The sequence below is a fragment of the Bos javanicus genome, chromosome 6 (assembly GCF_032452875.1).
Source record: "Bos javanicus breed banteng chromosome 6, ARS-OSU_banteng_1.0, whole genome shotgun sequence".
NCBI lineage: Eukaryota > Metazoa > Chordata > Mammalia > Artiodactyla > Bovidae > Bos > Bos javanicus.
The window spans coordinates 66527158-66542373 of NC_083873.1; the positions used below are offsets into that span (position 1 = coordinate 66527158).

At 40.3% G+C, this 15216-nt stretch overlaps 1 protein-coding gene across 8 annotated transcripts in view; it reads left to right on the forward strand.

Annotated features, from left to right (window-relative positions):
• Positions 1-15216, forward strand: part of ATP10D (ATPase phospholipid transporting 10D (putative)) — a 137880-nt gene that overhangs the window by 94843 nt on the left and 27821 nt on the right. For 7 of the 8 annotated variants that reach the window (XM_061420076.1, XM_061420073.1, XM_061420078.1 and 4 more), the window contains 3 exons: positions 466-650; positions 3649-3958; positions 6818-6894. In XM_061420076.1, coding sequence (XP_061276060.1) covers positions 466-650; positions 3649-3958; positions 6818-6894 — 572 coding nt within the window. The remainder of the gene's footprint in view (positions 1-465; positions 651-3648; positions 3959-6817; positions 6895-15216) is intronic. The other variant, XM_061420075.1, reaches the window with a different exon arrangement.

A 15216-nucleotide genomic window follows, 5' to 3' on the forward strand; every position in this document is an offset into this window, starting at 1 on the left:
TTGAGTTCCAAAATATAGCTAGTCTCAGTTGTTTTAGAAAAGGAAATTATGGACTTATAGTATGAAAGAGCATTAAAAATAGATATTGTGGGTTACTGACCAGAACATTCTTTTAAAGCCTGTCTTTACCCTTGGGAATTATAGAATTATAAAATTGGGAAGTAAGTTTATATAAGTAACTGAGTGAAATCCCCTCAATCCCCCTAGAAGAAAGCTAGCCAGAAGGAGAGCAAGTAAGTTTGATAAACTCATTGATTGCTAAGGCTTTCCTCCCCCAGTATTACTTTTTTGTATATGATTTTGGTCTGAGGGGTCAACATTTCATTTGGACCCCTTGAAGCTACTGGAGTGGTTTGCATAGTTCGGGACAGGATCAGCCAACAGATAGGGTTCCATCATAGTTTAGGTGGGCTTCAGCTGGCTTTTGTTTCTTACAAGCCCTATTGAACTCCGGTTATTTTCTAGGTGCTACTGGCATTGAAGATCGTCTGCAGGAGGGGGTCCCTGAGGCTATAGAAGCCCTTCACAAAGCTGGAATCAAGATCTGGATGCTGACAGGGGACAAACAGGAGACAGCTGTCAACATTGCTTATGCGTGCAAACTACTGGAGCCGAATGACAAGCTCTTCGTCCTCAATACTGAAAGTAAAGTATGTACCCTGAGATTAGCCCGGTCTCCTTTTTTTTTTTTTTTAAAGCCAGTGGAATACTTGTGATTTCATGACTGTTAGGAGAAAGAAAAACCAATAACCATTAGCTCCTTGATAATTAGTTCTTCTGTCCAGCAGTTGGACTTCCGTGGTGGCTCAGTCGGTAAAGAATCGGGGCTGCAATGCAGGAGACTACTTGTAATGCAGGAGACCTGGGTTCAATCCCTGGGTCAGAAAACTCCCCTGGAGAAGGAAATGGCAACCCACTCCAGTATTCTTGCCTGGAGAATTCCATGGACAGAGGAGTCTGGCAGGCTACAGTCCATTTGGTCAGAGGAGTCAGACACGACTTAGCGACTGTACTGCTACTACTATCCAGCAATGTAGCTTGTTTAGTTATTTTAAAGGCTTGGAAAATATAATGATTCAAAGGAAAAAATTCCCATTAAAAGAATTTACATTGTATTTGCTTCTCCCTTTACCCCCATGTAGAATTATCACTGAATTGACCAGATTTAGCCCATGATGACAAAATATGTCAAGCTGTGAGGCAGGCACCTACCTCCCTTTCAAGCTGAGGGGAAATGATTTCTGGTGTAATCTTGTGAGTATTTTCCTGGTAATTCTAATATTAGGCTCAGAGGATAATCTTGCCCTCTAGTGGCAAATCTTATATAGTGCACCTGAGAATATCAAAAGTTGAAAGAACTTGAAGGGAAAAAAGTTTTTTCTTCTCCTTTTTTAGGGAGAAGGAATTTAAAAGGTTTGGATTCAGCCTATATTTTCCAATACCCTCTTCCCTCCAGCCCTGTCACTCATCTCTAACACAAATAATCTAATTAGTTAAACAGGCATTTTATTGAAGATTCTTAATACAGTGATACTAAGAATTTGTGCGTGTTGTATAATTTGCCTGGAAAACCTTCCTCCTTCCTTCCTAAGTTGTCAGACTCTATCAGTCACATTCATTTTGGCATAGCAACCTGCCTCTCAGAAATTCTCTGGAACTTGTCACCCGGATCATGTCTTGGGTCTTGGTCACAGGCTACCATGTTTGATTAGCCATGTTTTTATGGTCAGTCGTCAGTCAGTACCCAACTAGATGGTACATTTTGAGGGAGGAGAATTTTCCTTAATACAGACTTAGTTCTCCTTGGCAGTGGACAGTGGCTCAGGAACCCATAAGCAAAACTAGCAGCCAGATCCCAGTATCGGCTAGGGAGTTAGCACCAGAAAATGCCTGGTGATTTTAGTCACTAAAATGGATGTGCCCTTAAGTCTAGTAAGACCTGGATTCAAATGCTTAGCCTGCCAGTGACCAGGTATGTGACCTTTGGGAGTTAACCACCTGAGTCATTTTCCTTACCTGTAATTTGAGAGTAATCCCTATTTTGTAGCATTGTTGTGTGTATTAAATGGGAAAATATACATTATTTAATATGGCCCCTGGCAGATGTAAGGGCTCCCCTGGTGCTTCACTAGTAAAGAACCCGCCTGCCACTGTAGGAGACGTGAGTTTGATCCCTGGGTTGGGAAGACCCCCCAGAAAAGAAAGTGGCAACCTACTCCAGTATTCTTGCCTAGGAAATCACCTGGACAGATGGGTCTGGTGGGCTACAGTCCATAGGGTCGCAAAAGAAGCGGACATGACTTAGCAACTGAACAGCACACAACAGGTTAATAGATCTTGATTTTCAGTGACTGCAGAGTATGTTACCTTCCAAATGTACCATTTTAGTTTAACCAAACTTCAGAGGGTTTTTAAAGATAATTTTTTACTATTACATTTTGAGCCTCTAATGAGCATATTTGATTCACTGGGGACATTTGAGGTGTATGGGATCAGATTTGTACCCATGGTAAAGGTTGCCAGGTAGCTCCATTTTGAAGTTGACTCTCTTGTTAATTGTGTATCCATCCCTGTTGTTAAGTAAGGTTGTTAAGTCTTTGTTGTGTCCATGTGTGCCTACATATCCATACCTACTATAGTCTATTTTATTGTGGGTTGAGAAATACTTGATAAAACAGCATTTGAAATAAGAGAAAATGGCCTCTGAGTGAGGGACTCTTTCCTGAATAAACTGTTTTAGACCGAGTGTATAAACTTAAATGCAGTGCTCTAGGCTTTTGTTTGTCTCTGTCCTTTGTGTCATTTGACACTGTAGTTTCTGGTTATATTGTTCTTGTTTTGAGTAGAATTCATCAATGAATATTTATTGAGTGACTAACTTGGTCCTCTTTTAGGCGTTATGATGGTTTCAAAAATAAATTAAAAGTGCTATCTGTCTTCAGAGACCTTCCTAACAAGCCGGGGGTGAGGAGAGTGGAGGGGATTGTATGCAAACCAACTGTGTTGAGGCCGCTGAGAACAGGACCAGAATGTTAGCTCGGTGAGGGTGGGGACTTCCGGTTCATTGACTTGTCCCCAGCACCTAGAATTCTCAGTAAATAGTAAGTGAATGAGTGAATAAACGAGTTGAATCAAAAAGAAGAGAAAAATAATAATTACTGTTTTAAATTCTGAGTATTGTGCTTTACACTAGGAGCTTTGCGTGTATTATTTCACTTACTCCTCACAACAACTTTATAATGTAGACATTTGTATTTTTCAGATTAGAAAGTTGAGGGTGAGAGAGGTTATATAATTTGCCTATAGCCAAGCACATAGAAAATGGAAGAATGAGACGAGAGCACACTTGAGATTTATAGTTTGAGAAGTAAACTGCACAAATATTTGTAAACTGCACAAATAAACAAATCTTACACCTATTTCTCAGTTGTGTAGTTGGAAGTGAGATGTTCCTCATCTATTTATCCCCTTCCCACATACACACAGAAGTCTCTGCAGAAGAGCTGTGAGGTCTTCAAAAGGAACCTGTTACTCCCTCCCTGGGGTTGCCTGGATGCAGCAGATGTTAAAGAATAGCAGTGATAAATTTAGCTGAAGGTGGCCAGCAAGGGAGCCCCGAGGCTAAATGTTTGTGCTTCTTGTTTTAAGAATGCCTGTGAGATGCTGATGGATACAATTTTGAAAGAACTTCAGAAGAACCCAGCTTCTCCAGAGCAAGCATCGTTGAGTGCGAGTTTACACCAGCCTCCTCCCACCCTGCAGGGCTCAGGGCTTCGGGCTGCACTCATTATCACAGGGAAGACCCTGGAGTTTGCCCTGCAGGAGAGTCTGCAGAAGCAGTTCCTGGAGCTGACTGCTCGCTGCCAAGCTGTGGTCTGCTGCCGAGCTACGCCCCTGCAGAAGAGCGAGGTGGTAAAACTGGTTCGAAGCCACCTCCGGGTGATGACCCTGGCCATCGGTGAGTGGGAGTGGAACCCAGCCCCATGCTTCTCCCTTTCGTGTCACACCAAAAGCTGATTCTTCTGTTTGTCCTTTCTTCCGTACATCCCTTTGCCCTTCTCTGGGTCTGTCGTTCTCCTCCCTTCTTTCTCTCCATCCCTGACTGCCTCCCCATTCCCCTCCATCACCTATTTGGCCCCCTGTTATGAATCAGGTGGTAGAGATGTGACATAGAAAACAACATAATAGGAGTCTGTGTTACATATCAGATCACCTGGGTTAGGAGGGTTATGTAGTTAAACGTAGACCTGATAAGTCCCTGAGTTCTACCTTCAAGAAAGTTAAACTCAGGAAAATTAACAATTCATTTATTTGTTCAACAACTGTTTATTGAGTGCCTTCTATGTACCAGGCATTTTCCTAGGCAGTGGAGAAAGACAAGTGTACTAAACCGACAAAGTACCTTTTCTTAAGGAGCTTACATCTAGGAGGAGGGCAATGCAGTAAAAAGTGAAACAAAACAAAAAGGTATAAAGATGTAAGATGTCAGATAGTGACAAGTGCTATTGAAAAAATTAAAGTCAAGGGATGAAGAGCATTGGGGGAGGGGGAAGGGGCTGCTATTTAAAATAGGTTTTTCAGAGATAGTCTTACTGATTAGGTGGCGTGAGCAGAGACTTGAAGGAGATGATAAAGCAGCCATAGGAGATCTGGGTTGGGGGGAGTTTCTGGCAGAGAAGACAGTGAAATGTCAGGATATGCACCATGCTCAGCGTGTCAAACCCAAAGCGGGTTGAGCAAAAGGAAGGGTCTTCTGCAGGTTAGTGAAGGGCAGAAACATGGCAGGCAACCAGATCATGTAAAGTCTTGGAGGCCATTAGGAATTTTGGCTTTTATCTGTAGAGATAGGGAGCCACAGGAGGACTTTGGGCAGAGGAGGGACATGATCTGCCTTAAGTTGAGAAGGGTCACATTGGCTCCTGTGTTGGGAGTAACCACTGGATCACAAGGACATAAGGAAGACCAGTTGAGCAGCTATTGTAATAATTCAGGGAGAAGAGAACTGTGGATCAAGCCCAGGTGGGAGCAGAGGAGGTGGTGGGATGTGATCAGATAATGGACATGGTTTGAAGAAAGAGCTGGTTAAATTTGCTGATGGCTTGGATGTGTTGAAGAATAGCAGGCGTCAAGGGGGAGGTCAAGGGTTTATCTCTAAGAGTATAAAGGATGGAGCATCCATTTACTGAGATGGAGTCAGGGAAAGCAGGAGTTCGGTCTTACACACATTAAGTTTGAGAAATCCATTAGCTGTCAGCAGTGATGTTAGGTAGGCAGCTGGAGATAAAGTCTGAGATTTTAGCAATGAGGAATTGGCTAGAGACATAAATTTGGGAATTGTAAGTCTAGTGATGATATTTAAAGCCTTGATATTAGATAAGCTCACCAAAAATGAATATAAGTGGAAAAGAGAAACAGGGTGAGATTAAGTTCTGTGACATACCAAAATTCAGACATTAGCACAATGAGAACTCAGTCTTTCCTTATAGTCTCTGCTTCTACCTGGATTATTTTCAGTCTCAGGTAGCCTCTCCCCTCAGGATGCTGTTCTAGCCACTGAAAATTCCCACCTTTATATCTCATCCTATTAGCAACCTGAGAGAAATAATAGTACATGTTTTCAAGTTGCTGGAATAAAGTATCAGGGTTAGGGTGGAATTCTGTTCAACTGTCCTATTGAAAGAACATATAAATGAGTGAATTGTTCAAGGCCCTGGATCCGTATGTTCCTGAGGCTAGAGCCCTGGACATGTCAATTGTATCAATTAAGTTGAATCATGTACCCATCTCTGAACCAATCACTGAGGCCAATTTCCCAGGCTTGCTTCAGTTGCCCATCCCAAATCTGGAGATTTGGGTTCATCCTAACAAAACACATGGACTCAGTTCCCAGGAAAAGGTAGGATACTTCATTAGAAAACAAGTAAAGTTTGCTGGGCAGTTGGGAACAACCAATGTTCATTACCAGTGGGAATGTAATAACTCCCCTTAAGAAGCTTCCCCTGTGTTGAGACAAGGAAATCTATAGCAACCATAATAATACCACGTGACAGGTTTACTAGAGACACACTCAGTGGTACTTGAAACCTAAGGAAGGGGCATCATATCTAAAAGAAACATGACTTCCCTGGTGGTCCAGTGGCTAAGAGTCCACCTGCGAATGCAGGAGACACGAGTTCAATCCCTGGTTCAGGAAGATTCCATATGCTGTGGGGCAGCTAAGCCAGTGTGCTGCAGCCATTGAAGCCCATGCTCAGTAGAGCCTGTACTCCAGAAGAGAAGCCACTGCAAAGAGAAGCCCACGCATCGTAACTAGAGAGTAGCCCTTGCTCACTGCAACTAGAGAAAGCCCACACATAGCAACAAAGACCCAGCATAGCCATAAATAAGCAAATAAATAAGTATTATTTAAAAGGAATATGAGAAGGATTTCCCAGAGGAAGTGATATCTAAGCTGAGAGAGCAATTAAAATCTAGCAAGGTGGGGCGGGGGTGATGAGGGCAGTGTTATAGGAATAGAGAAACACGAGGTGCAGGGCTAGAAGAAGCAGAGTATATCTGGGAAATTGGAAGTAGAGTAAGTGACATAGACAAAGGGGAGGCTAGCCCAGGCAAAGGATTTTCAAGTAGTACTGATTTGGAATTCTTCTGATGGCAATGGGATACCACCTTGAATTCCTGCTTAGCCAGCTTCCAGGCAGCTTGGAGACATGGGATAAACCTTGAAGGATTAGTTTGTTGGCTTGAGAGGCTGCTACTGATTTGTAGTTTGCATCTTTTCTTTGCTCCTCATCTGTTTCTCTTCTCCTGTCTCACGAAGGTGACGGTGCCAATGATGTCAGCATGATTCAAGTGGCAGACATTGGCATTGGCATCTCTGGGCAAGAAGGCATGCAGGTGAGTAGATGTTGCACACCCGAATACCATAAACTTGACCTTCCCACCCAAAGGTAGCCTTCTCCACGGTCACATTCTGTGGTAGAGTGAGGCTGTCTGCAGCTAGCTCAGAAGTGAGTGACAGGGCATTTATCCATTCATTCGCTCAGTGATTATTTACTGGGTGAGTATTATGGTATTTTCCTGTGTAATTTTAACTCATTTGTTCAGTTTTAAAAATATAACGTATCTAAATCATAAGAACATATGTGTTATCTCTGCAATAACTATGACTTGATGCTGAGAGCTACTGAGGATTTGAATAAAAGACCTGAAGATCCTAAATAGGGAGATGCGAAGAGAAGATAGGAGAGGATGAGGGAGGTGTGACTGCCTCATGTGTATGCACTGGATAGTGTTGTAGGCACAAAATTCAGATAGAGGCTTGGACAAAAGACTGCTTGTCATGATTGGAGCAAGTACTGTCAAAAGAAAGTGGGCTGTGAGGCTGAGGGTTTCCTGAGAATTGTAAATTATGATGTCTTTACAAAAGATGAGAAATTCAAATACCTCCTTTGCCTGCCGCGTTGTTAATAGTCAAGTGAAGTCATAACTGTATGCTTTTATATTCTCTTCGTTGAGGAGAAGCAAATGCTCCCTCGGAGTTCTTTCTGAGGGAGCTGCTTTCTAGGGAAAGCACACTTGCCGAAACTACATCATGAATAGTAGACCAGAGAGAAGTCTTGTTTCATGGGGTCACGTTGGAAAACTGAGTGGTAACTCCAGGCAACCCATTAACGCTCTGTATGCAGGCGTTTTTGCTTGTTTGGAGAGGGTTGTTTTTTTTTTTTTTTGGCGGGGGTGGGGATCTGCATGTAAGGCTTAACCTACATATTTAAAAAAATTTTTTTTTTTTTATTTTTACATGTATTCTCCTTTCATTTCCATCTTTTCTTTTTATTTTATTTTATTTTTAAACTTTACAAATTGTATTAGTTTTGCCAAATATCAAAATGAATCCGCCACAGGTATACATGTGTTCCCCATCCTGAACCCTCCTCCCTCCCCGTACCATCCCTCTGGGTCATCCCAGTGCACTAGCCCCAAGCATCCAGTATCGTGCATCGAACCTGGACTGGCAACTCGTTTCATACATGATATTATACATGTTTCAATGCCATTCTCCCAAATCTTCCCACCCTCTCCCTCTGCAACAGAGTCCATAAGACTGTTCTATACATCATTGTCTCTTTTGCTGTCTCGTACACAGGGTTATTGTTACCGTCTTTCTAAATTCCATATATATGCATTAGTATACTGTATTGGTGTGTTTCTTTCTGGCTTACTTCACTCTGTATAATAGGCTCCAGTTTCATCCACCTCATTAGAACTGTTTCAAATGTATTCTTTTTAATGGCTGAGTAATACTCCATTGTGTATATGTACTACTGCTTTCTTATCCATTCATCTGCTGATGGACATCTAGGTTGCTTCCATGTCCTGGCTATTATAAACAGTGCTGCGATGAACATTGGGGTACACGTGTCTCTTTCCCTTCTGGTTTCCTCAGTGTGTATGCCCAGCAGTGGGATTGCTGGATCATAAGGCAGTTCTGTTTCCAGTTTTTTAAGGAATCTCCACACTGTTCTCCATAGTGGCTGTACTAGTTTGCATTCCCACCAAGAGTGTAAGCGGGTTCCCTTTTCTCCACACCCTCTCCAGCATTTATTGCTTGTAGACTTTTGGATCGCAGCCATTCTGACTGGCGTGAAATGGTACCTCATAGTGGTTTTGATTTGCATTTCTCTGATAATGAGTGATGTTGAGCATCTTTTCATGTGTTTGTTAGCCATCTGTATGTCTTCTTTGGAGAAATGTCTCTTTAGTTCTTTGGCCCATTTTTTGATTGGGTCATTTATTTTTCTGGAGTTGAGCTGTAGGAGTTGCTTGTATATTTTTGAGATTAGTTGTTTGTCAGTTGCTTCATTTGCTATTATTTTCTCCCATTCTGAAGGCTGTCTTTTTGCTGATAGTTTCCTTTGTTGTGCAGAAGCTTTTAAGTTTAATTAGATCCCATTTGTTTATTTTTGCTTTTATTTCCAATATTCTGGGAGGTGGGTCATAGAGGATCCTGCTGTGATGTATGTCAGAGAGTGTTTTGCCTATGTTCTCCTCTAGGAGTTTTATAGTTTCTGGTCTTACGTTTAGTTCTTTAATCCATTTTGAGTTTATTTTTGTGTATGGTGTTAGAAAGTGTTCTAGTTTCATTCTTTTACAAGTGGTTGACCAGATTTTCCAGCACCACTTGTTAAAGAGATTGTCTTTAATCCATTGTATATTCTTGCCTCCTTTGTCAAAGATAAGGTGTCCATATGTGCGTGGATTTATCTCTGGGTTTTCTATTTTGTTCCATTGATCTATATTTCTGTCTTTGTGCCAGTACCATACTGTCTTGATAACTGTGGCTTTGTAGTAGAGCCTGAAGTCAGGTAGGTTGATTCCTCCAGTTCCATTCTTCTTTCTCGAGATCGCTTTGGCTATTCGAGGTTTTTTGTATTTCCATACAAATTGTGAAATTATTTGTTCTAGCTCTGTGAAGAATACTGTTGGTAGCTTGATAGGGATTGCATTGAATCTATAAATTGCTTTGGGTAGTATACTCATTTTCACTATATTGATTCTTCCAATCCATGAACATGGTATATTTCTCCATCTATTAGTGTCCTCTTTGATTTCTTTCACCAGTGTTTTATAGTTTTCTATGTATAGGTCTTTAGTTTCTCTAGGTAGATATATTCCTAAGTATTTTATTCTTTCCGTTGCAATGGTGAATGGAATTGTTTCCTTAATTTCTCTTTCTGTTTTCTCATTATTAGTGTATAGGAATGCAAGGGATTTCTGTGTGTTGATTTTATATCCTGCAACCTTACTATAATCATTGATTAGTTCTAGTAATTTTCTGGTGGAGTCTTTAGGGTTTTCTATGTAGAGGATCATGTCATCTGCAAATAGTGAGAGTTTTACTTCTTATTTTCCAATTTGGATTCATTTTATTTCTTTTTCAGCTCTGATTGCTGTGGCCAAAACTTCCAAAACTATGTTGAATAGTAATGGTGAAAGTGGGCACCCTTGTCTTGTTCCTGACTTTAGAGGGAATGCTTTCAATTTTTCACCATTGAGGATAATGTTTGCTGTGGGTTTGTCATATATAGCTTTTATTATGTTGAGGTATGTTCCTTCTATTCCTGCTTTCTGGAGAGTTTTTATCATAAATGGATGTTGAATTTTGTCAAAGGCTTTCTCTGCATCTATTGAAATAATCATATGGTTTTTATTTTTCAATTCGTTAATGTGGTGTATTACATTGATTGATTTGCGGATATTGAAGAATCCTTGCATCCCTGGGATAAAGCCCACTTGGTCATGGTGTATGATCTTTTTAATGTGTTGTTGGATTCTGATTGCTAGAATTTTGTTAAGGATTTTTGCATCTATGTTCATCAATGATATTGGCCTGTAGTTTTATTTTTTTGTGGGATCTTTGTCAGGTTTTGGTATTAGGGTGATGGTGGCCTCATAGAATGAATTTGGAAGTTTACCTTCCTCTGCAATTTTCTGGAAGAGTTTGAGCAGGATAGGTGTTAGCTCTTCTCTAAATTTTTGGTAGAATTCAGCTATGAAGCCGTCTGGACCTGGGCTTTTGTTTGCTGGAAGATTTTTGATTACAGTTTCAATTTCTGTGCTTGTGATGGGTCTGTTAAGATTTTCTATTTCTTCTTGGTCCGGTTTTGGAAAGTTGTACTTTTCTAAGAATTTGTCCATTTCTTCCATGTTGTCCATTTTCTTGGCATATAATTGTTGATAGTAGTCTCTTATGATCTTTTGTATTTCTGTGTTGTCTGTTGTGATCTCTCCATTTTCATTTCTAATTTTATTGATATGATTTTCTCCCTTTGTTTCTTGATGAGTCTGGCTAATGGTTTGTCAATTTTATTTATCCTTTCAAAGAACCAGCTTTTGGCTTTGTTGATTTTTGCTATGGTCTCTTTTGTTTCTTTTGCATTTATTTCTGCCCTAATTTTTAAGATTTCTTTGCTTCTACTAATCCTGGGTTCTTCATTTCTTCCTTTTCTAGTTGCTTTAGGTGTAGAGTTAGGTTATTTATTTGACTTTTTTCTTGTTTCTTGAGGTATGCCTGTATTGCTATGAACTTTCCCCTTAGGACTGCTTTTACAGTGTCCCACAGGTTTTGGGCTGTTGTGTTTTCATTTTCATTCGTTTCTATGTAAATTTTGATTTCTTTTTGATTTCTTCTGTGATTTGTTGGTTATGCAGCAGCGTGTTGTTCAGCCTCCATATGTTAGAATTTTTAATAGTTTTTCTCCTGTAATTGAGATCTAATCTTACTGCATTGTGGTCAGAAAAGATGCTTGGAATGATTTGTATTTTTTTGAATTTACCAAGGCTAGATTTATGGCCCAGGATGTGATCTATCCTGGAGAAGGTTCCATGTGCACCTGAGAAAAAGGTGAAATTCATTGTTTTGGGATGAAATGTCCTATAAATATCAATTAGGTCTAACTGGTCTATTGTATCATTTAAAGTTTGTGTTTCCTTGTTAATTTTCTGTTTAGTTGATCTATCCATAGGTGTGAGTGGGGTATTAAAGTCTCTCACTATTATTGTGTTATTGTTAATTTCTCCTTTCATACTTGTTAGCATTTGTCTTACATACTGTGGTGCTCCCATGTTGGGTGCATATATATTTATAATTGTTATATCTTCTTCTTGGATTGATCCTTTGATCATTATGTAGTGACCATCTTTGTCTCTTTTCACAGCCTTTGTTTTAAAGTCTATTTTATCTGATATGAGTATTGCTACTCCTACTTTCTTTTGGTCCCTATTTGCATGGAAAATCTTTTTCCAGCCCTTCACTTTCAGTCTGTATGTGTCCCCTGTTTTGAGGTGGGTCTCTTGTAGACAACATATGTAGGGGTCTTGTTTTTGTATCCATTCAGCCAGTCTTTGTCTTTTGGTTGGGGCATTCAACCCATTTATGTTTAAGGTAATTACTGATAAGTATGATCCCATTGCCATTTACTTTATTGTTTTGGGTTTGAATTTATACACCATTTTTGTGTTTCCTGTCTAGAGAATATCCTTTAGTATTTGTTGGAGAGCTGGTTTGGTGGTGCGGAATTCTCTCAGCTTTTGCTTGTCTGAAAAGCTTTTGATTTCTCCTTCATACTTGAATGAGATCCTTGCTGGGTACAATAATCTGGGCTGTAGGTTATTTTCTTTCATCATTTTAAGTATGTCTTGCCATTCCCTCCTGGCTTGGAGAGTTTCTATTGAAAGATCAGCTGTTATCTTTATGGGAATCCCCTTGTGTGTTATTTGTTGTTTTTCCCTTGCTGCTTTTAATATTTGTTCTTTGTGTTTGATCTTTGTTAATTTGATTAATATGTGTTTTGGGGTGTTTTGCCTTGGGTTTATCCTGTTTGGGACTCTCTGGGTTTCTTGGACTTGGGTGATTATTTCCTTCCCCATTTTAGGGAAGTTTTCAACTATTATCTCCTCAAGTATTTTCTCATGGTCTTTCTTTTTGTCGTCTTCTTCTGGGACCCCTATGATTCGAATGTTGTAGCGTTTAATATTGTCCTGGAGGTCTCTGAGGTTGTCCTCATTTCTTTTAATTCGTTTTTCTTTTATCCTCTCTGATTCATTTATTTCTGCCATTCTATCTTCTAATTCACTAATCCTATCTTCTGCCTCTGTTATTCTACTATTTGTTGCCTCCAGAGTGTTTTTAATTTCATTCATTGCATTATTCATTATATAGTGACTCTTTTTTATTTCTTCTAGGTCCTTGTTAAACCTTTCTTGCATCTTCTCAATCCTTGTCTCCAGGCTATTTATCTGTGATTCCATTTTAATTTCAAGATTTTGGATCAATTTCACTATCATTATTCGGAATTCTTTATCAGGTAGGTTCCCTATCTCTTCCTCTTTTGTTTGGTTTGGTGGGCATTTATCCTGTTCCTTTATCTGCTGGGTATTCCTCTGTCTCTTCATCTTGTTTAAATTGCTGGTTTTGGGGTGTCCTTTCTGTATTCTGGCAGTTTGTGGAGTTCTCTTTTTTGTGTGGTGTTTCCTCGCTGTGTGTGGGTTTGTACAGGTGGCTTGTCAAGGTTTCCTGGTTAGGGAAGCTTGTGTTGGTGTTCTGGTGGGTGGAGCTGTATTTCTTCTCTCTGGAGTGCAATGAAGTGTCCAGTAATGAGTTATGAGATGTCTATGGTTTTGGGGTGACTTTGGGCAGCCTGTATCTTGAAGCTCAGGGCTGTGTTCCTTTGTTGCTGGAGAATTTGCTTGGTATGTCTTGCCCTGGAACTTGTTGGCCCTTGTGTGGTGCTTGGTTTCAGTGTCGGTATGGAGGTGTTTGATGAGCTCCTGTCAATTAATGTTCCTTGGAGTCAGGAGTTCCCTGGAGTCAGGGTTTGGATTTAAGCCTCCTGCTTCCAGTTATCCGTCTTATTTTTACAGTAGTTTCAAAACTTCTCCTTCTATACAGCACCATTGATCAAACATCTACGTTAAAGATGAAAAGTTTCTCTACCGTGAGGGTCACCCAGAGAGGTTCACAGCGTTACATGGAGAAGAGAAGAGGGAGGAGGGAGTTAGAGGTGACCCAAATGAGATGAGGTGAATCAATAGTGGAGAGAGTGGGGTAGCCAGTAGTCACTTCCTTATGTGCACTCCACAACTGGACCGCTCAGAGATGTTCACGGAGTTATACAGAGAAGAGAAGATGGAGGAAGGAGACAGAGGTGGCCAGAAGGATAAAAGGGGGGAGTGAAAAGGAGGGAGACAGATCCAGCCAGTAATCAGTTCCCTAAGTGTTCTCCACCATCTGGAACACACAGAAATTCACAGGTTGGGTAGAGTAGAGAGGGGTTAGGGAGGAGACACAGGAGACCTGGTGGAGAAAAAGGAGAGTCCAAAGGGAGAGAGAGCAGTTAAGCCAGTAATCTCGTTCCCTAGTGAAAAATGCGTCCTGAAGATTGGGTTCTTAAAGGTACAAAATTGGTAACAAATACATAAAAGCAAAAATTAAAAATCTAGAGTAGAGTTTGGAATTTTAAAAATATGATGTTAAAGAAAAGAAGAAGGAAAAGAAAGAGAGAAAAAACGAACAAACAAAAACAAACAAGGTTGCGAAAATTATAAAGAAAATATAGGTAAAAAATAGATAACTAATACCAAAAAGCAAAAGTTAAAAATCTAGAGTAGAGTTTGGAATTTCAGATATACAATGTTATATAAAAGAAGAAGAGAAAGAAACAGAAAAAACAAAAGTCACAGAAATTATAAAAAAACTACAGGTACAAAATTGATAACAAATACCAAAAGGCTAAAACTAAAAATCTAGAGTAGAGTTTGGAATTTCAAAAATACAATGTTAAAGAAAAGAAGGAAAAAAAAAAAAAACCAAGGTCAAAAAATTATAAAAAGTATATATATGAAGTTTGCTGAAGAAAAAAAAATAGGGTCTTTTTTTTTTTTTTGCAAAGTAATAGGTTATAAAAGTGAAAATTAAAGGAATAAAAGAGGACTTAAATTTTTTTTTTTAAATTAAAAAAAAAAAAAGAATGATCGTAAAATTAGTAAAAATATATCAAGGACTTTCTCTGATTTTGTTGTGAGTATTGTGGGTTCAGCTCATTTTTGGCTAGTTCCTTGGTCCGACTTTTATTTCTCAAGATCTATAGGCCCCTTCCTATGTAGTCGGTAGTAACCACAGGGTTTTAATCTATTGCCTGTAGCTTCCAAGGCGGTTCCCTCTGTTATAGCGTCTTCTGTTTGCTGGACTCCAGCGCCTGGTTTCCACCCTGACACAAAGGGGACGGTGGAGGACCCTTTTTTTTTTTTTTTTTCTTTTTAGGCTCACTTGTTCAGTCGTGCTGTGGGGAGGGAGTGGGGGATGCTGCAAACAAGTAACACTGGCCTGTGGTCGCAGTGCCTCAGCCACAATGGGTCTGTCCCCACTCATGGCGCATGTAGCCTCCCTGCCCACACTGCTTAGGCTCTAGGTTGTTCCTCTGGGAACCATCCGTGGCCAGCCCTGGGCTGCCTGCACCTCCCAGGTCCAAGCCGCTCAGGTTCAGGCACTTGGGTAGTCCTCAGAGGCGCAGACTCGTTTGGGCCTGCGTTTTATGCCCTTCCCAGGTCGGAGCAGCTCAGGTGATGAGGTGTTTAGCGAGCGCGATTGCTGCGACCTATCGCCTCCCCGTCACTCAGTTATCTAGGTGTACAACTGGCGCACCTTTTTAGGGAGATGTT